This window comes from Helianthus annuus, chromosome 3 (genome assembly GCF_002127325.2).
Source record: "Helianthus annuus cultivar XRQ/B chromosome 3, HanXRQr2.0-SUNRISE, whole genome shotgun sequence".
Taxonomy (NCBI): domain Eukaryota; kingdom Viridiplantae; phylum Streptophyta; class Magnoliopsida; order Asterales; family Asteraceae; genus Helianthus; species Helianthus annuus.
In genome coordinates, this window is record NC_035435.2 from 5888094 (window position 1) to 5910787 (window position 22694).

A 22694-nucleotide genomic window follows, 5' to 3' on the forward strand; every position below is an offset into this window, starting at 1 on the left:
TTAAGTGCAAATACAACGGCACCCAACTCCAAATCATGGGTGGTGTAATTCTTTTCATGCACCTTTAATTGCCTTGAAGCATAGGCAATCACCTTGCCCTTCTGCATAAGCACACACCCCATGCCTGTGTGTGATGCATCGCAGTAAACTACGAATTCATCTGTACCCTCAGGTAAGGTCAACACAGGTGCGTTGCTTAGCTTCTGCTTCAGTATTTCAAAGGACTCTTGCTGTTTTGGGCCCCAAATGTACTTTTCTTTCTTCTTGGTCAAGGAAGTCAAGGGCGCAGCAATCCTCAAAAAATTTTCAATAAATCTCCGGTAGTATCCTGCTAATCCCAGGAAACTACGAATCTCGGTAGGCGTCTTTGGCTCTTGCCAGTTCATGACTGCCTCTACCTTAGCGGGGTCCACTTGGATACCACGCTCACTCACAACGTGTCCCAAAAACTGAAATTCTCGTAGCCAGAATTCACATTTCGAGAATTTGGCGTAGAGTTTCTCACGCTGTAGTAATTCGAGAATGCAACGGAGGTGCTTCTCGTGGTCTGCTTGGTTCTTGGAATATATAAGGATATCGTCGATGAAGACTATGACGAATTTGTCCAAGTACGGCTTGCAAACGCGGTTCATGAGATCCATGAACGCCGCCGGTGCATTTGTGAGCCCAAAAGGCATCACTAGGAACTCGTAATGACCATAGCGAGTCCTAAATGCAGTCTTGTGTATATCTTCATCTCTGACCCTTAGTTGATGATAACCCGACCTTAAGTCGATCTTGGAGAAGTAGCTTGCTCCTTGCAGTTGATCGAATAGATCATCGATCCTTGGTAAAGGATACCTATTCTTTATGGTAACTTTATTCAGTTCTCTATAGTCGATGCACAACCGCATCGATCCGTCCTTCTTCTTTACAAATAGGACAGGAGCTCCCCAGGGAGATGAACTAGGTCTTATAAAACCCTTTGCCAGCAGTTCATCCAACTGGGTCCTTAGTTCTTTCATTTCCGTCGGAGCTAATCTGTAAGGTGCTCTTGCTATCGGAGCTACTCCAGGAATGATGTCAATTCTGAACTCCACTTGTCTATCTGGGGGCAAACCAGGTAGTTCTTCAGGAAAAACCTCGGGGTATTCAGAAATGACAGGAAGATCCTCGATCTTCGGCTTTGGTTCTTCTATTATCACTTGAGCCATGTAAATTACACAGCCTCTGTTCAAACATCTTGAAGCTTTCAGCATAGATACGTCTTCGGGCAGTCCGTAATGCGTATCCCCTCGAATGGTAAGAGATTCACCACTCGGAGTCTTTAAAACTATCTGCCTTTTGCCGCAAATGATTTGGGCCTGATTACGGGATAACCAGTCCATGCCTAGCACGATGTCAAAACCCGCAAGTTTGAAAGGAAGTAGAGATAAAGGAAAAGAATGGTTCCTAATGGACATTTCACATCCTTCTAGAACAGTAGAGACGGTTTCTATCGTGCCGTCTGCTAACTCTACTTCGTATTTCACGTCAAGGGTTTTGATTGGCATATTTAGTAGTTGGCAAAATTTCTGGTCTACAAAGGATTTATCAGCGCCAGAATCGAACAGTACTCTTGCAAATATATTATTTACGAGAAAAGTAACTGTAAGCACATTGTCGTCCTTAACCGCTTCCTTTGCATCCAAGCGAAAAACTCTCGCATTCGACTTCTTCGTCTCTTCCGCCTTCTTGGCATACTTCGGGCAATTACTCTTTATGTGCCCCTTTTCGTTACAATTAAAGCAGGTTGCATCCTTTATCTTTTTGCACTCCACTGTCTTATGATCCTTGGACTTGCATAGCCCACAGGATGGAGTCTTTTGTTGCGACTGTGAACCAGACGCAAACCTACACTTCCCGGAGTGAGGTTTCTTGCAGACCTTGCAGTGAGGTCTTCCATCAGCTTGCCCCTCCTTCCTTGCCTCCGACCCTTTCTTGCCCTCACCGTTTCCACGGTGCTTTTTCCCAGACTTTCGTGAGGTATCATCCTCACGTTTTCGTTTTTCAGCCTCCTTGCTCCTTTGTGCCCTCAGACGGACAGCATCAAGTGTAAGAGACAAGGAGAGGTCAGTAACTGACCTGAAGGTCGTCGGCCTAGAGGCCTTTACGCTAGCCTTGATCGCCGGCTCTAAGCCCCCAATGAAACGGGCAATCCTTCTAGGTTCTGGTGTCACAAGATATGGCACCAGGCGTGACATAGTGTTAAAACTTGTCAGATATGCTTGACAATCCAGGTTTGTCATCACTAGTGAGACAAAATCTGCCTCAATCTTCTCAACCTCGTGCTGAGGGCAGTAGTTTTCTTTTATGAGGGTAATAAACTCCCCCCATGACATTTTGTACAAGGCAGACTTACCTGAAGCCTGCACCAGAGCTCTCCACCACGCCAGGGCCTCGCCCTTGAATGACTGGGACACAAACTTAACCACGTCCCTCTCAGCGCACCCGCTGATGTCCACTATCGTGTCCATCTCGTCTAGCCAGGTGATACAGTCAACCGCACCTTTCTCCCCTGTAAATTCACGGGGTTTACATGATACAAAGTATTTGTAGGTGCAACCCTTAGCACTTGACGCATCAGTATATTCTCTATCGCGATGAACGCTGTGCTCAGTAGACGAGTGCTTGTCGTCATCTTTCTTGGGTTCAGAGGGTGGTTTGGAGTGTGTCTTTGGTTTAGAGGGTGGTTTTGACACAGTTCTGCCTTGAGACTCAGTATGTTGACGATCAATAGCTGCCTGAACAGCATTGTTAATCAGAGCCTTCAGTTGTGCGCCTGTCAAATGCACTGACGCATTGTCATAGTCATCTTCGTTTGTGTGGCTGTTCTCTCTATTGGGATCCGCCATTGTAACTTCAATCTGTTACAGAAGCTAACAAAATTTTAATTTAGGAGATTATTATATGATTGTCTTTTATGACAATTTGTCAACCATGGTACAGAGACCATATTTGGTTAACTTTTTATTTCATTAAATATTAGGATTTGAATATATCCTATTTTAACTATATAGATAATATTGGCGGCATAAAGCCTAATCATGATGATGTTTTTGTAATATTAGCCGAGATTTCAGAGAATCAAAGGCATAGAGATTCGAACCGCAGTTCTTTTATCTCTTTCTGACAGAGAGTCATAGACTACCACTGCCTTTTGTCTTTATAAGACAATTATTATGGCCCATAGGCACTACACCTCTAATGGATGTCTTAATATGGTTGGCCCGTAGGCACTACATCACTAATGGATGTTTTAATAATACTGGCCCGTAGGCACTACATCACTAATGGATGTTTTAATAATACTGGCCCGTAGGCACTACATCACTAATGGATGTTTTAATAATTCTGGCCCGTAGGCACTGCATCACTAATGGATGTTTTAATAATACTGGCCCGTAGGCACTACATCACTAATGGATGTTTTAATAATTCTGGCCCGTAGGCACTGCATCACTAATGGATGTTTTAATAATTCTGGCCCGTAGGCACTGCATCACTAATGGATGTTTTAATAATACTGGCCCGTAGGCATTGCATCACTAATGGATGTCTTTATAATACTGGCCCGTAGGCATTGCATCACTAATGGATGTCTTTATAATATTGATCACCTTCATTGGTGATTTAACCCACGATTTATATATCATTTAGTTGGGTTTTGAAATCCTTAAAGGATTATTGTATAAGAATGACGTGCGTGATTTTAACGAATCACATCTGCCATGAATGTTAACATGCGTACAGAGGTTAACAGGGAATCAGAATCTTTTCAGTTAGGTCGTACCATCTTGACTAGATCTTAACAGACCCCAAGCTAGGTTTCACCTTTTAAGATTCTTTATTTAGGCAGATCAATATAAAAGGAATGGTTTTGATTTATTTTTTATATATATTAAAACAAAACTCATAACATACATTCCAAAATCTCAAATACAATTACATATTGCCCTAAACGGGTCTTTCAAATAATACATACCTCCATAGAGGTTTTAAAATAAGTGACAAGTCCACGCAGGGACTAGTACAAGATAGGTGTCCATGCAAGGACTAAAGGTAAGTCCACGTAGGGACTGAAATACGATAAGTTGTCCACACAGGGACCTATTTCAAAGTAGATATTACATTAGTACAACTATTAAGGGCTAATGGTCACGTTTCTTCTTTTTGCCCTTTAGTAGGTTCGCCAAGCCTTTGAGAAATCCTCGGTGGCTTTTCTTTTCTTCCTCGAACTCTCTCTCCACACGATCTAGTCGATGGAGTATTTCTTCCTGTTCAGGAGGAGAGAATCGTGGCTGTGGCGCTTGATGCGGAACTGGAGGTCTGGGAGGTATTGGATACCCATGAGCTGAGTAATCCGGTGGTCCCATGTTTCCATGTGCTCCGTCAGGGTAGCGCGCATTATATCTTGCCGACACCACATATGGGTCGCGCTCATAGCCATAGTTGTATTGTGCTTGTGACGGTTCGAACGGGTTGTAAGCCGTTGGACCCGTGTAAGCAGGTATGGGTTGGTCATACCCAAATGGTGGCGAATTTCGTGCAGCTGGTGCGGAGTTCGCTTCCTGTATAGGACTTGAAGGTCCTTCTTCTTGTAGTGGCGGATAGTGACTACTACTAGAATGTCGAGGAGTGCTGAAGTGGATACCCCCTCATCCTCGTGTAGACATACGAGCATTTGTCCTCCTACGCCTCGGCGGATCAGGTATTACTGGTTGTGCCGGTGGCGGAGGTGGTGGCGTAACTGCCTCAAAGCGTGAATCCTCAGAGGGATCCTGTGGATGTCTCGGTTGTTGAGACGTCTGTTGAGGTGGCGTGTAGTACCACTCATGTCGGTCAAACATCGCTTGGAAACTGACAGGTCCTTGATAGGGCGTTCCATGGAAGGATGACCCATCGGAAACTTCTATCGGATGCGTGGGCGTACCACGAGCTGGTTCAGTAGGATCCTCATCCTCCTCCATGGGATCTTCAGAAAAATGGTCTTGTGGCCCTAGTGGAACAAAACCTGAAGGTTCCTGTATGTAGTCAGCCGGATTAAACTGAGCTACGTAGTATGGAGTAGGGTCGTCATAATTCCGGTGCGAAACCGAACGTTGTAGAGGTATGAAGGAAGGTTGTGGGTTGTTGGGATCATTTTCTGAATCTGGCCCAAAGGAGTGCCGGTAGGATGGCGTCGAGCTGTGCGAAGTGGAATGTCTCGCTGGTTCGTAAAGATCTCTTCGTCGTTGTGGCTCTTCGCTCCGTGTCATCGAAGGATGTCTTGTACCAGATGGTCCAGCTTCTTTATCGTGATGTGTCACGATTTCTCCTCGGCCTCTTCTTCCCCTTCCTCTTCCTCGGAATATAACAGGTGGCATTTTCCTGCTCCGAAACTTATTAAAAATCAAATCGAAAATAAAGACAAAAATGGAGTAGTAATCCGAATTTGTCCTAAGTTCTTGTCTAGACACAAGTATGTGCAATTGTGTCACTGAGATTAAACACATTAGGATAGTGTTTAATTCACTCAATGTTGGCTCTGATACCAACCTGTCACACCCCGATTTCCACGTGTCTCACCGGTGGGCCCGGTGGGGGATTACCGTGACGATGTTGGCAACAATATAGTCAAACCACACAATTATATAATGCACAGCGGAAGCATAAGATAAATATATAAATTTCAACCTCTGATTGTAATATCAAAATGTATTACAGGGGTTGGATATATCCACAGTGGATCGTAAATAAATATAAAGTATTGTTCCATCAGATACTGCAATCAAGCTTGCGAGGCTTATCCCGACGCTAGGGAGCTAATACCAGCCAATTACGTTTAGGTACCTGCACTTAATCTTTTTGGGGAAAATACGTCAGTTTACACTGGTAAATACATTCAACTGACACATTTGAAAATGTTTATTAAAATTGATTTGAATGCACAAGGCACAAACTCTTTTATAACTTGGGAAAATTCATAATGATCTTGTGAACGTTTTACATGTTCTTTTATGCGTTCAGTAGCCCGGGTCGTGCCGGGTTAAAGATTTATAGACACACCACGTTTGCGTAAAACCGTAGTATAAAAACCAACGGCTACGTCTTTTAATTTTTAATGTCGACACTTTATACCGGGTGTACGCCTACACCGGGATGTCGATGGTCGTGGCCATTTCGTAAAATGATGCCAAGGATATCCGGGACAACGGTCATTAAACCCCCCAAAGGCTTATAAGCAACAAAACTGTTTAAATGAGCCGATCATATTTAATCAATTAACCACCTAAGCGATGGAATTATACAATGCTCAATCAAGCGGTATTAATATACCGTAACCCAAGCCCATATAGGGGAAATAAGTTAAAGTATTTACCTTTGCAAGTATAAATCCTTAATTTAGATCAAGTCACCGATAGCTTTTACTGGGGCTCCTAATCTGGAACGAAGGTTTTAATTAACCTCTTAGAATCCTAACGGTCCTTGTATTAGCCGTAGCTTAAACCGGTTGATTCCGATATATAGATATGGTTAATTCGCACGAAAAGGCGAAAACCGAGAATGGAGTATGATTTGGACCCAACAAGTTCAGTGACTTGTTTTATATGGGTTTATAGTTCATACTCTGGATTTTGGGGTTCAAATAATATAATTTGACCCATATCGGCTATTGCACGAAAACTAGTTCCATGGGCCGTACCGTGTGCGCAAATAGGCGAAACGGTTAACCATAAGTGTCCTACGCTTATTTCCTAAGTCAATATGCCTTAAAAGTATTTTGGTATCAGTAGGATACCTTCCGTAATGCCTGTAACGAGTTTAAGTTAATATTATGCCCCGTAGGGGCTTTTCGGTCATTTTAAAGACTTTAAAAGGGCTTTTCGAGTTCTACAGGAAATCTGAGTTTCCCGAACAGCTTATAAAGCTTAAAATACTTTATTTATTATTTAAAACCAGTAGCAACTGGAATCGGGTCAAAAGACCTTGTAGAACTCCTGTTTTGGCAAAAAGGGCATATTCGGTATTTACCGAACCGTAGCCATAACCGCAGGTTATGAGCAAGGTAAAAATTATTAAAAATCTTTAAAATTCCCAAAATATTATTTTACCACAGTGGGTAAAAGTTTTGGTGACGAAAACTTGGGTTAGATGGGCGTTATGCTAATTGCGCCGTTAATTACAAAACTTTCTTAAAAGTGCGCCTTTTAGCATAACTCTCATTCTAGGCCTCGGATTGACGTGAAACTTTAAGGACATGCTTATAATTTAACAAGCAAGGTTTTGGTCCGTTCACGTGTCCGAAATACTCGTTTTAATTTTAAAAGGCCGTTACGGTCAACTTTTAGGCGAATGACGGAAATACGTAAAAGACTCGGATAACTCATGAACCGACCACAGAGGCGTATACCAACGTGTAACCTGGTCCTAAGAGAGTCCTAAGGTATATTTATACCTCACTAAAACGGGTCAGAACTGAAGTCAAAGCAAAAGTCAAACTTTTGCGACTTTCGGCTCCGAACCGGTTCAATATCGTAAATGATCGATTCAAACGAGCGCAAACAGGTTTATATACTTATTATCATGTTTTATGATTGTCAAAACAGGTTCCATAACATATACATTACAGATTATGCATAAATCGCTAAAATAGCTTTCTGTTGACTTTTTAACCGCACGTTTGACTCGACATTTGACATAGTTAGAGTGGTGATCAGGGGGAACCATTTTAGAGGTTTATTACCCACGTAAATACCAACTCATAACCACTTTTGATTCGTCATAAGACTGAACCATTACTGAGTTATTTAAATGTCAAACCGTATTTACGACGGTTCGGTTTTTAGCTATTTACTTAGGAAATGTGAAACCACAAAGGGTTAGATCACTTACAGAAGTTGTGTTCTTGCTTATGGAGCAGAGAAAGATGCTTGGAGCTTCTTAGAATGATCAGTAGTTGTGTTTTAAGTTGTGTGAATGTTGTAACTACAACATTGCTATTTATAGTGCAAACCAAGCTCCAAGATCATTACACATTGGTCTATAAGTGACCATGGATGATGGGCAGGTGGCCTAGAGTGTTATGGGTCAATTGTAGGGTGCCCATGCCTCATTGATTGAGGTTTGATCGTTCAAATGGTCCAAAGGCCAAGTAGTTACAACAATTCTGCATCTGGGCACTTTACGCGACCCGCATGGGAGTTCCCATGCACTTTAACGCGGGTCGCCTAAAGTTTAAATATCAGGCGTGTTATTTAGGAGGCTCGCGGCCCGCTTACACTTAAGCCTAACCTTCACGCGGGTCGCGAGAAGTCTGTTTTTCAGATTTTTAAAATCTTTTGTCATGATTATCAGAATCAGGTAATTAATAACGAAATCTTTCGTAATGATTTACCTGACCTTTCGGTTTTGAAGGGGTAACTTTGCGGTTTGGCCCTCGGTTATTTACCGATAGGGGCCTCGTGTTATTTACCCGCATTATTAAGTCCCCGGTTTATTTATTAATTATATTGGAAAGCCTTAACTTTCACTGTTGACGCTTTTAACCCTTCTTCTACGAATTCGATCGTAACTTTCTCGTTTCATATCGAAACTTCGCGAAATTCATATATATTATTTTAGTGAGGGTATAATACCGTTACAAAGTCTTTGGAACGTTAAAGGGTCACTCAGAGGTATTATTAAACATGTTGACACAGTTAACCCCTGTAGTTTGTAATCTCTCACTTTCTTCCGCGTTTTGTTTTTGTACGATCTATAATTTATTCGTTTGAAGGTTTAAGCATTATTTAGGGATACTATACAGTATATTTACCCTTGTTGACATTTATAACCCTCGAATTTATATACTTTCAAGGTTTGTCAAAATTAGTCCTTTATTTATTATAGATGCCACGTGTAAACAAATGACACGTGTTAACACATCATTGGACACAAAAATTCGAGGTGTTACAGTTCTTGTAGGAGGTCTAGGTCGATCCTCCTTTCTTCTTCGTTATTGATCAGATTCATGGAGAGCATTCTCGGAGATGGAAGCCCGATTTCTGCTGGGATCACAGCCTCTGACCCATAGACCAAGCTAAATGGTGTTTCTCCGTTGCTTGTTTTTGTCATTGTTCTATGGGCCCATAATATGCTGGGTAGTTCATCGACCCACCCACGTCTTTTTTCACCGAGCCTTGCCTTTATGCCATCAACGATGCTCTTGTTGACTGCCTCAACTTGACCATTCCCTTGCGGATGTGCGACCGACGAGAAGGTATGTTCGATGTTTAGTTCCTTGAACCATCGTTCGAGATCATCTGCTGCGAAGTTTGTTCCATTGTCGGTGATGATTCTGAGTGGTAGGCCGAATCGGCATATGATTTGTTCCCAAATGAATCGTTTAACAACTGCCGACGTGGTTGATGCGAGTGCCTTGGCCTCCACCCACTTGGTGAAGTAATCGACCGCGACTATGATGAACTTGACTGCCCCCGGAGCTTCTGGGAAGGGGCCCACCATGTCTACGCCCCATTGCTGAAAGGGCCATGCGGTTGTTACTGGTACCAGTTCGTTTTTTGGGCGCATGGTTTTTGGTGCATGCCGCTGGCAGCCGCTGCACTTCCTTAATTCCTTCACGGCATCTAGATGCATTCCGGGCCAGTAGTAACCGGCGTTCATTACTTTTGCCACTACCATACGCGGCCCGGCGTGGATACCACAAATGCCTTCATGTACTTCCCGGATCAGATAATTTGCGTCGTCGGCATCAACACATCTTAGCAGCGGGCCTAGATATGACTTTCGGTACAGTATCCCGTCTGCCATCTGATAATGTTCTGATTTATATTGTATCTTCCGCGCCTCAGCTTTGTTTTCTGGAAGTACCCCAGACTGCAAGTACATGATTATAGGTGTCATCCAGGATGTTGTTCCTGTCTGGATGACGCTCACTTCTCTGAGTGGTACAGATGGGTTGCTTAAAACTTCTATGCGCACGTCTTTGGCTAGGTGCTGGAAGCTTGTTGACGCAAGCTTGCTTAAGGCGTCTGCCGGCTTGTTTTCACTGTGGTTTATGTGGTGCACCTTGTAAGAATAGAAGGTTTGCAGCAACGTCTTTGCTTGGTTGAGATAGAGTGCCATTATGTCGCCCTTGGCTTCGTATTGACCATTGATTTGGCCTGCTACTAACATGGAGTCCACATGTGCTTCGATGTGTCGGACCCCCATTTTGATTGCCAAACGCAAGCCGGCCAGAAAGGCTTCGTGCTCTGCTTCGTTATTTGTGCTCTTGAAGTCTAGGCGTATGGCGTAAGTGAACTCGTGTTTGTCAGGGCTTACTAGCCGTAGCCCCGCGCTTGCCCCATCTTCGTTGGATGCACCGTCTGTATACAGCAGCCATGGCTCTTCGGTTTGTTTTTTCTCAGCTTTCTCCATCGCCTTACACTCTCTGTCTTTGTCATCTGGGACTTCCGTCATGAAGTCTGCCAAAACTTGGCCTTTGATCGACGGTCGTGGTCTGAAGACTACGTTGTGTCCCCCTAACTCTATTGCCCATTTGGCTAACCTTCCGGATACTTCTGGCCTTGCTAGGATATTCCCAATGTTGTAGTTTGTTAGCACGTGGATGACGTGGTTGGCGAAATATCTGCGCAGCCTTCTTGAGGCGTGAATCAGTGCGAGGACAAGCTTTTCCATGATTGCGTATCTGGTTTCTGGGTCAGTCAGGGTTCGAGACACATAATACACAGGTGTCTGGACACCTTGGCGATCAACAAGCAGTACGGCTCCGACTGCCTTGTCGGAAGCTGAGAGGTACAGGACCAACGGTTCTCCTTTGTTTGGTGCCGTTAAAGTTGGTAACTTGATAAGACAGTCTTTCATCTCGCGGAACGCATTTTCTGCTTCCGGAGTCCATTGGAACTGGTTTTTCTTCATGCAGTTGCGCAAGGTCTTGATGAATGGGAAGGATTTTGCGGCGTGGTTAGCTAGGAACCGATTGAGTGCTGCCAATCGTCCTGCAAGCTTTTGCATGTCTTTGACGTTTGCTGGCGAAGGCATCCTTTCTATGGCCTGAACCTTTTCTGGATTCACCTTAAAACCATCTTTAGTGACTATGAAGCCCAAAAACTTTCCTTCTTCCATTCTGAATGAGCACTTTGCTGGATTCAGTTTGATGCTTACGTTGCGCAGCGTGTTGAAGGTCTTCTGGATATTTGCCAGCATCGCGCTCTCCTCCTTGCTCATGATTACCAGATCATCCATGTACACTTCTATGTACTTACCGATGGCGTCACTGAATGTTTCGTTCATCAACCGTTGGTACGTGGCACCTGCATTCTTTAAGCCGAACGGCATCTTGGTGTAGCAATACAACCCTGTTGGCGTGCGGAAGGCGGTTTTATCCTTATCTTGGACGGCCATTTGGACCTGGTGGTATCCTTTGTAGCAATCCAAGAAACATTTCCACCGGAATGTTGCCAAAGAATCGATTTTCTCATCTATATCTGGTAAAGCGTAGCAGTCGCGGGGACATGCTTTGTTCAGATCCTTGTAGTCAACACACATTCTCCAACTACCATTCGGTTTCTTTACCATTACTGGGCTTGCTACCCATGTTTGGTACCGGACTTCCCTGATGATTCCTGCGTACAGCAATTCCAACACTTGTTCTTTCATTGCATCATGTTTGATATCTCCCAGGTGTCGTTTAGCATGCACTACTGGCTTTGCATCCTCTGAGACATTTAGCCGGTGTTCTGCGATATGCCATGGAACACCAACCATATCAGCCGGAGTTCAGGCGAACACGTCCATGTTTTCGTGCAATAATTTCTTTAGCGCCGCGCGCGTTAGGTCAGACATTGCGGGCCCCAGAGTGACTGTTTGTTCTGGGTATGCGCTGTTCAATACCCATTTCTCTGCTTCCATGCGCGGTGCCTGTTTGCTTGCTTTTGCCGGTCTGATTTCATCTGTTGCTAGCACTTCTTTGCTTGCGTATATCAACGCGATGCCTGTTTCGGTTGGAAAACCTATGGCAGAATGTGGTGCGGAACAGATCATGCTGAAATCTCCTTGGGATTCTCTTCCTAAAAGGATGTCATGTCTTGAATGTGCCGGTAGTACCATGAATGTGACTTCTTCGGTTCTTGAATTTCTCCCATCAGAAAGCAATACTGGGAATGATATTTGTCCTAGGGGAAAGACGACCTCGTTGCAGAAACCAGTTAGTGGGTAATCGACTGGTTCTAGGCGCGACTTATCCTCTTGGTCAAATTGATTGAAGCACTGTTCATATATGATGTCCGCGGTGCTCCCGGGATCAATAAAGATGTAATATGTTTGGTAGTGGCCGATCACCCCTGGGATGACTATTGGCCACTTTTCTCTTGGGCCTCCCCTGACAACTGGGAAAACCACCTGCTTCTCGCGCCATGAATCATCCTGCGCGCGCTTGTTGTAGTTTTTTCTTGGTCGCCGTGGACCTCCTTGCACCATATGAGTTTCTAGCTTTCTGAGCTTCTTGTTGTCTGGACCTTCGTCTCTTCGTTGTATCTGGCGGTAATCGCGCTTTCCTCCCTTGACTAAATGACTGAGCTTTCCGTCTCTTAGAGCTCTTTCGATTTCTTGCTTTAGGCTAAAGCAGTCATCGGTCAAGTGGCCCGTATCTTTATGGAATTCACAGAAAAGATTTGGGTCTTGACCCCTTTTGTTGCGCATCTGCAAGGGTGGTTTGAACTGATGGTTCTCTGTGGCTAAAACTTCAGAAGGTGTTTTGGTTAGTGGAGTCCACTGCTTTTCTCTGTTTTCGCGCTTCACTTCTTTTCGATGGGCTATCTGATTGATCGTATGGCATGCATCGTCCCGTGGGGGGCTTCTTTCTCTGTTCCCAGAAGCCCTCCAGGGTTGATTTCTGCCTCTTCTGTTGTTTCGATCGTTATGGTTGTGTGTGCGTTGACGGTGATCGTCACCGGTCAGTTGCCTGTCTGTCTGCGCAATAGTCTTGGCCGCTTCAATGAAGGTTTCCCAGTCTTTGGGTCCTCCATCTCGCCCTTTGATTCTTTTAACCAGATCGTCGCACTTGACCGCTCGCATGAAGTGTGCGCGCATCATTTTCTCTGGTATGTCTCCGATCTCTAGACATTCTTTGTTGTACCTTGTAATGAAATCTTCTACGCTTTCATAGTCTTTTCTCCATATGTTCAGACAATCACCCGGATCTCTGGCTTGTCTTCGCTGCTGAGAGAAGTGTGCCAGGAACTTCTCTCGGAAATCAACCCATGATTTGATTTTGCCCGCCGGTAAGTTGTCGAACCAAATGCGCGCCGCGCCAACGAATGTCTGAGCAAACAGGTGGCACCATGTTGGTAAGTTCCATCCGCCTGTTGCTCCTGCACCTTTAAACACCTGGAGGTGATCATCTGGGTCCGTCAACCCGTTGTATTTACCCACGTTGTGTGGTAATTTCGTTTTGTCGATGGCCGCGCACGCGATTTCTCGAATGAATTTTGAATTTTCAGCCATGTCCTCAGGACGATAGCTCAAGGTGTAATCATGCTCTGCTTTGGGGTTGTACCCCGCGCGCTTGGTTGGTTTGTATGCTTCGTGTTCTGGAGGAAGTCTGCTGAACACTGGGGATTCCCTCTTGTAAGTTGGGTCGTCTTCCTCCTCTTCCCATTCCGTATTCATGTTGCGCGCGCCCAAACGGGTTTGGATCGGCCTTCGTTGTAGATTGGAGGTTTGAACGAAGTTGCTCTCTGTTTCAGCATAAGTATCGCGCGTGTCTTGTATGCTGGGTCTTCTGACATTTTGCACTGGTTCTCTTTCTGGTCGTAAGTTCCACGCGTTTGTCTGCTGAGCCGTGTGTGTACTCAGAGACCTTGGTTGTGGAGTTACGAATGCTGATTGGTTAGCCTGTGCTTGGAGCAAGGCTTGTTGTGCGCTGAGCTGCGTATAAACGAGGTTTATGGACGCCATTTGTTCGGCATACCAGGAAGCCAGAGTTTTTCCCTCGGGTAGCCCTAAGAGTGCAGAGTAGTTGAGTTGTGCTTGTTCCGATGGAACAGAAGGGCCTGGTCCATGGCTTACAGTCTGCATCGGCGGAGGTGTTTGGTGTAATATCCCCGTTGGAGATTGGAGAGCAGCTCCATTTGTGGTTTGAGTGATGATTCTTGCTGGTGTTTGGAAGATGGGTCCAGTTGTGGTTTGGCTAACAGCCCTGGACGCACTTCCAAAAATGGATGGAAACTCGTTGTTCAGCTGACCTTCTTGGATGGTCTCGTTCCTTTGACCTCGTTGGACGTGTGCCGTGTCCGAAACGAGTTTGAAGGAAGAGACTTCTCCGTCAGATGGGTGTGAATGATTCTGGTCTGCCATTTTCACGAGTGTTTTTTAGAAGAGAAAAAGAGGTGAGAGTGGTCTTGCAAAAAAGCGGATGGCGCCAATGTTGAAACAAGGGTTAACACAAGGATAACCAAGAGGGTCGTTTCACTTATGGGTTCAACCTCTTCTCTTGCTCGTATCGGTGGCTTGAGATCTGCAAAACAGTAAACACCGTTAGTCTCGTTAAGAGGGGGGAAGGGGGTTTTCCCTCTTAACCAGGCTCCGGCGTGAGAATAAGTACTGCTCTGAGAGGAATAAAACAGTGTGTGTGTAGAGTGAGTAAAGAGAGCCAAGATCCTGAACCTGAATGATGAAGGGTCCTATTTATAGCCGGAGGGTGAAGAAGGAGGAAGCAGCTGTGCAAGCTGTGGGTGCGCGCCAGCTGTCCGACCAAGAGGAATATCCTCTTGGTCTGCTCTGTTGCGGAGGGTGTAGTGATACACGTGGCGTCCTTGTATTCGGCTGTGCTGGGTACCTCGTACTGGTCATGTCAGCCCTGCTCCCTGGATTGTCGCAGGCCTATGTGGCCTTCTGTCAATGGTGACACGTTTGTCCTTTATGTTGGGCAAAGCATCTTTGATGCCAGCTGTGAACCGCCTAGACGTCTTCTGGATGCTTCTAGAAAGTTCTGGTGACGTGGATGCCTTGTGTGCAAAAAAGTGGTGTGGTCCCTGCCATGTAGGCAGGGGATTGGGACCATACCTCTTCAAATATCATCACAGACAATTCAACAATGATTACACTAAAGTTTTGCCATTAACTCATATATTTTTATAGTCATTTATTGCATACAGTATATTAAGATCGCATATGCAATTCATGCTATAAGTAAAAACTAAAGGATCCTTAGTAATTGACTCTATGATGAAGAGGATGTAAAGAAAAAAAAAAAGTCACCGGAAGTTTTGTTGCATAGGAGTCAAGAGAACTTGTGAAGAAGAAGAAGGTTTAACTCTTTTTTTTATTCTTTTGTGAAAAGGTATTTGGGTAATAAACTTAAACTTTCCTACAAAGTGTGGAATCCCAAGACAAATACTATAGTACCATACCCATAAAGTATTGGACTACAACTCCTTTACGTAAATCATCAAATTAAAATCTCAAGTATAAGTATTTGATGCATGAACATAGGGATGGCAATGGGTTGGGTTCGGGTCGGGTATTGGTAATCACATACTCATACCCGGTTGTAAAATCGTGTCCTATACCCGACCCAATACCCATCGGGTATTTTTCGGGTAATTACCCGTCGGGTACCGGGTATACTCACGGGTATCGGGTATACCCATTACATTTTTACTATTATAATTATTATATAATTTTATTTATACAACAACTATTATAAACTAAAAATATACATTACATAAATATAAGTTTTATCATAAATTAATAATAATTTATAATATTTATACACTTATATGTATATATATAGGGTAGGAGTTGGCTACAAAGCCATTTTTCCTACAAAGTGTAGGAAGTCTCCTACATGTGACATGTGGCAATTGAAGTTTTTAATCAAAAGGGTATTAAGGTAATTTAATTATTATTGTAATTATGGATTATGTTATTAGATTAACTAACTAATCAGATAATTAAGGAAAGTAGATATCTCATTGAAATCAAATCGAGTACAATTTCGTCTAAATTATACAATTGATATAACATATTCCCAAAGCATTCATATTGCATCTGGTTCTTCATAACATCTTTACTGATCAAAATCATGGCGTCAAATGTTATGGTTGATTATGGTGATGGTAAAGTTTTATGATATTGCATAACTTAAATTTTTGTTTGATGTGTTGTAGTAATTGTATGATTTATCTAACAATGATTACGATATTGAATTAATGTTGGATGATTTCTTGATAGTGTGTTCTAATAGCAAGCAGACTGATACCTTTGTGCTTTAGGAGTTTATAATTGGCTTAATTAGAGGATTTGTTGTCGTTGTGTTTTAAACATTCACAATGTAACATGTGTTTTACCAGCTGCAATCCTTTATGAACAATTTCTTGACGATGTGTTTTACCAGCTGCAATCCTTTATGAATAGTTTCTTGATGATGTGTTTTACCAATCACAAGTTAATTCATAGTGTGTTATAACAATTTATGTTTTAGGAAGGAGATGTATTTTGTAATTATTAACGTGTCTTTAGGAAGGAGATGTCTTTATAATTTCTTGACGATGTGCTTTACTAGTTACAGGTTAATTCACAACGTGTTATACTAGTTATGATTCACAAATGACATGTCTTTTGTGATTTCTTGATCTTGTGTTATATAATTTTTGGGTTCTTCACGATGTGTTATATTGTATAGCACACCATACAAGTTAAATGACGTTGTGTATATATTGTATGATTCACGATATGTTTTGTTAGGTTTCTTCACGATGTGTGATATTGTATGATTCACGATTCGTTTTCTTAGCGTTGTGTTTCTTCATGAAGGAGAGAAGGAAAGAAAGAAAGAGAGAGAGAGAGAGAGAGGGAGAGAGATAGAGAGAGAATTGCTAGAAATGTGGAGTGATTTATGGGATGACTATTATTTCCATGTTTAAAACAAGCTAAATGACACATCTACCCCTAATTAATTAAATCATCTTATTTTTAAGACACACATATTACCAAAATGTCACCAAGATGATCTCAACCATCAAACACACTCATCCAATGGTCAAGATCACTTCCTACACTTTGTAGGAAAAACACACTTTGTAGGAAAAACACACTTTGTAGAGGAACCTCACCCATACTTCACAACATATAAAATATAAATACTGTTATCAAATACATATGCTAAAAGAAAATTTATTTTTTCACATTATGAACATACTAAAATAAATCACTAATAGATAAGGGTTAATAGAAAACAAAAATATAAATTAAAAACTTCGGGTATATAGTTCGGGTAAACGGGTATGTGGTTTCGGGTAATCGGGTCGGGTATCACCTAATCCCATACCCGACCCTTACCCGCGAAAATTTTTAAAATTAATCCCATACTCAGCCCAATACCTGTCGGGTATCGGGTATACCCATCCCATTTGTGTCGGGTTTCGAGTATACCCGTCGGGCTCGGGTATTTTTGCCATCCCCACATGAACATCTAAAGTACAAGTAAAGAATACACAACAAGTATTTCAAAGAGCTATACGACTGTATAAATAAATGTTCAAACTTGATTTATTTTTGGTTTTAGACATAAAGTATTAAATGTTAATAGAAATAACAAACATGTGATAGGAAACTTGATAGGAACTTATGGCTCGATTTATATGTGATAGGAATCATGAGCAGGGAAGTTGTAACACGATTTCTCAAGGGAAAAGGGGTTGAACCACTTCTTTTTGCCAGAGTATTCTAATAAAAGACCAAGGTATGTATTATTTAATGATTAAGAGAAGTAGCAATATGAAAGGTTTGAATTTTGATGGTTTTTTTGTTGTTACTTTAGTTACTTATGATGGTTTTTTATGTTGTTTACTTGTTTTACTTGAAACTTTGTTTGTTAATGTGATAAGAAGTTAGGAACTAAGGTTTGATTGTTTGAAAAAAATTTTCCCAACCCGATCTGATCCGATCCGACCCGCTATAAAACTTTGTTTGTTTATGTTTTCTTGTTATACATGACCCGACCCGATCCAACCTGCAATGAACCGATTTTTTTATACAGCTAGGGACCTAAAATCTTTTAAAAAATCCCGCACCCCCAGGAAAAAATTCCTGGGTCCCCCACTGTTAGTAACACGTATGATGTATGCGTCAATGGTTACATAAAGTTATAATGACTGCTGCAAACGAACTAAACGAACACGAACAAGACCTTGTTCGTGCTCGTTTGTTAAGAAATATATGTGTTCGCGAACCGTTCACGAACACTTATCGAACGAGATTTTATGTTCGTGTTCGTTTGTTAAGAAAAGGAATTTGTTCGTGTTTGTTTGTTAATTTTAGGCAACGAACAAAAATGAACGTTGACGAACACAAATGAGCACAAACCAATGTTCATGAACACAAATGAAAAAAAAAAAAAACGAACACAAACAATCGTTCATGAACAAAATATATAATACACTGACATTTATTAGATATTTAATTTGTCAAAATTTTAAAGTATTTAAATAAATATAAAAACTAAAAACACTAATGAACTATCGAACACGTTACCAAACCTTCATGAACATAAACGAATGAACACGACCTCTGTTCATGTTTTTTCATTTAACTAAACGAACAGAATTTCTTGTTCGTGTTCGTTTGTTTAATAAACGAACAAACACAAACGAACTTCCCACCAAACGGTTTACAAACTTTGTAGGAATCCGTTCGTGTAAAATAAATAAAATTCTTTTATTAACTTGAAATTACACTTGAAAGGAAAGCAGAAATTACAATACAGGTTACAACTGAAAAGAATAGACAAACAAAAACAGAAATTCGAACGAAAAAAAACTGTTCTTTGGCTGAGGATCGTGTTAGAAACGGGTCCCTTAAAACAAATTTCGTGTCTCCCAGGAAAACACGTTTGTTTCCAAGATACAACAGCCGCAAGCAGTTGCACTGCCGGTCTTGACCCCAACCCGAAGGTGTACCTTGATTCTTGAAGACGAAGAAGAATTCTGTAGACAGAAAGATTGATTGCTGTGAATTTTTCGGTGTCTTTGATTCTGCAGCTGAAGCCTCTATTTATACTGCAAATCTTGAAGAAACTGAAAAACGAATTTAATGGGAGAATTAAACTGCATTAAACGTCTTCAATGCACTTTAATTCTTCATTAAATTCTCAGTCAAACGCATTAACTTCGTCAGTTTCGAATGCTGAAACGTAACTGTACAGCATTAACTGCTGGTGGAAGCTTCTGCGCGCGCGCGCAGGTCTGCACCCTCATGCGCGGTGCGTCCATTTGGCTCACTGCCATGCGCGCGTGTGCCACGTCACCTGTAAGCCTCTACGAGCACGCCACACAGTCGCACCGTTTTGGCTCACTTTGGTGCGCCGCGCACGTCACCTAAGTGCCCATGCTCCATGCGCCAATGCGCGCCATCACGCCATGTGTACTCGCACGCGTGCGCGCATGACTGCCACGTCATGCACCACTGCGCGCGGACCCACCAGGGTCATGCGCATGCATGCCACACCACCAACCACTTGGTCCTTGCAACCCTTGTGTTCCACTACGCGCACGCAGTCAAAAATACAAAGGTGGCTCTCAAGCGGCTCGCGGCGAAGTGCAAAGTGCGCCATCAAAGCGCAACATTGTGCCTCATCGCCCAGGCCGCGCGCGCGTGCGCGTGCGCGCGTGCGAGTGCGAGTTAGGGTGCTCCGCACCCTTCGCGAGTACACTAGTGAGTGCTTCCGTGAAACAATAAGGATGGAGAGTTCCCACTTAAATACTCCTTTAAGTTTCATCTCTCATCCGATGTGGGACAAGGTGCCACTTTCCCACTTTTTCCAGCATTCAAGTTTCAAACACCAAACTTTTAGCATCGCTATCTCATTCATCTTAGCTCCGTTTTGGACGTGGTTTAGTTCGTTGCGAAGCCCTTCCAACGTAGAACACAAACCCGCAAATAAATATATAAAACCCGCTCATTTTATTATATTTATTTCTAGTCCAAAATAGGAAAAAATCATTTTCCTATATTTGTGAAAAATGCTATTTTCACAAAATTTCCAACAATCCCCCACATGAATAGAAATCGATCTATCAAGTTTCAACGATATACGTTCAACAGTTGAGTATTGCAAGATAGGTAGGTGTAACCTTTGAACCTACTTTTGTGAAGCATACTTAGCCTCCTAGGGTCTTGTAGACGCGGTGTCCTTGAACAATCCCCCATTTACGTAGGCGACAATATACATTCACACAATACTCTCCCTAGTCGAGTCAAGACCTCATGGTTGTGTCTGTTTATGGTCATGGAACACGTTCCTGGTTCTGCGAGAGCTCTAGGATTTGCGCCTCCCAACAAATCCATTCGAAGCGACCCCACTTCTCTCTAACATAGGTGATTCCTCTGAATCATTAAAAGCATCATGGTTAATTTGGATTTCCTCAAAATCCTTAACCTCAACATGCTTAACCTTTCCTACATGTCACTGATTGGAATGGACTAGGAAGTATACAACTCCCTTTATTGATTTTGGGGCACCCCCCATAGTGACTCCCTTTGGGTTTATGATTAAGTTTGCCTATTGAACCTAGATCTTGGGATCTCCAGTCAACTAGGTTAGGTTTCCCTCATATTCCCTTCATCTATGGGCTTTAGTCCCATTCCTCTTGACAACCTATACACTTTATCTGTGCTTAAGCCTTTTGTTAACGTGTCCGCAATGTTCTCATTTGACCTCACATAGTCAACTGAGATAACACCCGTTGAGATAAGTTGTCGTACCGTGTTATGTCTACGTCGAATGTGCCTTGATCTGCCATTGTACATCATGCTTTGTGCTCTAGCAAGAGCAGACTGATTGTCACAATGTATGCAGATCGCCGTCAACGGCTTTGGCCATCTTGGAATATCTTCCACAAATTGACGTAGCCACTCCGCCTCTTCCCCGCTTTTATCTAAAGCGACGAATTCGGATTCCATCGTGGATCTAGCTATAACCGTTTGCTTGGAAGACTTCCAAGCTATAGCTGCGCCAGCAAGTGTAAACACGTAACCACTTGTTGATCTGTGATCCTTTATATCGGATATCCAGTTCGCGTCAGTGTATCCTTCGATCACTGCTGGATCACGGGTATAATGCAATCCATAGTCTCTCGTGTATCTTATGTATCTGAGCACCCTCGTAATAGCTTTCCACTGATCCTCGCTCGGATTACTGGTGTATCTACTTAGCCTGCTTACAGCATACGCTAAGTCGGGTCTAGTACATGTCATTAGATACATTAGACTGCCAATGATCCTTAAGTACTCTAACTGGGAAACACTCTCGCCTCTATTCTTCCTTAGGCGTTGGGTATTATCAATTGGACTTAGAGCTATGCTCGTATCGTCCGAATTGAATTTCCCAAGGATCTTGTCCACGTAGTGAGATTGACTCAACACAAGACCATTTTGGGTTCTAGTGATTTTCACTCCAAGAATCACATCCGCGAGACCCATGTCTTTCATTTCAAACCTCGCTTTCAACATGTCATTCGTTGCGTTGATCATGTTATCATCACTCCCAATGATATGCACATCATCTACATACAGACATAAAATCACATAAGCTCTTGGTGTGTCTTTAAAATAAACACACTTGTCGCACTGATTTATTTTGAAACCATTGTCAATCATGACATGATCAAACTTTTGGTGCCATTGTTTTGGAGCTTGCTTCAAGCCATACAAAGACTTGACCAATTTACATACTTTACCCTTGTTTCCAGGGGCGGAAAAACCCTCAGGTTGTTCCATGTAAATTTCTTCTTCTAAATCGGCATTTAGAAATGCGGTCTTAACATCCATTTGGTGAACTTCCAAATTTCTTAGAGCCGCAATTGCAAGAACCGATCGTATAGAGGTTATTCGCGTTACAAGCGAGTAAGTATCAAAGTTGTCTAGACCCTCCTTCCGTCAACTTTCATCTTCCTTTTGAATATCCAACGATATCCAAGTGGTTTACAACCAGGTGGAAGATCTACTAACTCCCAAGTATGATTTTGCAATATAGAATCAATTTCATTCTTAATTGCTTCTTGCCATTGAGGTCCTTCCGCGGAGGTAACCGCTTCGCGGTAGGTATTGGGCTCACCCTCAACCATATAGCTCATGAAGTCTGGACCAAAAGATTTTTCAACCCTTTGTCGTTTACTTCGTCTAAGCTCACCCTCCTTGACCTCAGGTCGTTCATGTCTTTCATCTATCCTCGTAGATGAACTTGGTCCTGCTTCATCTAACCATGTAGACGAACTTGGACCTGCTTCATCAACCGCCCTTGATGAAGGCGCATGTGTTTGTCCTAACAAAGGAAACACATTCTCAAAATATGAGACGATATTAGGATTTGCCTCCATGATAGTGTGTTTGTGTACATCGGGATTCTTGGATTCATATACAAGAAACCGATGCGCACTACTTTGATGTGCATATCCAATGAAAATGCAATCAACGGTTTTGGGTCCTATCCTAGGAGCCTTAGGAGGGGGTACAATCACCTTAGCTAGGCACCCCCACACTTTCAGGTATGTGTACGATGGCTTCCTTTTTCTCTATAACTCATATGGAGTTTCGTCCCTATTTTTCAAGGGTATCTTGTTCAAAAGATAGTGATGAGAGAATGGCGTCCCCCCCACATTTCTCGGTTCACTCCCGAGCTTATCAACATGGCG

The 22694-nt window shown here is 42.7% G+C and overlaps 1 protein-coding gene across 1 annotated transcript; it reads right to left on the minus strand.

The window, feature by feature from the left end:
* Nucleotides 1–11781: 11781 nt before the first annotated feature.
* Nucleotides 11782–13671, minus strand: LOC110931147. Its single transcript, XM_022174553.1, has one exon. The coding sequence runs from the start codon at nt 13669–13671 to the stop codon at nt 11782–11784; it is 1890 nt and encodes a 629-aa protein (XP_022030245.1).
* Nucleotides 13672–22694: the final 9023 nt, after the last annotated feature.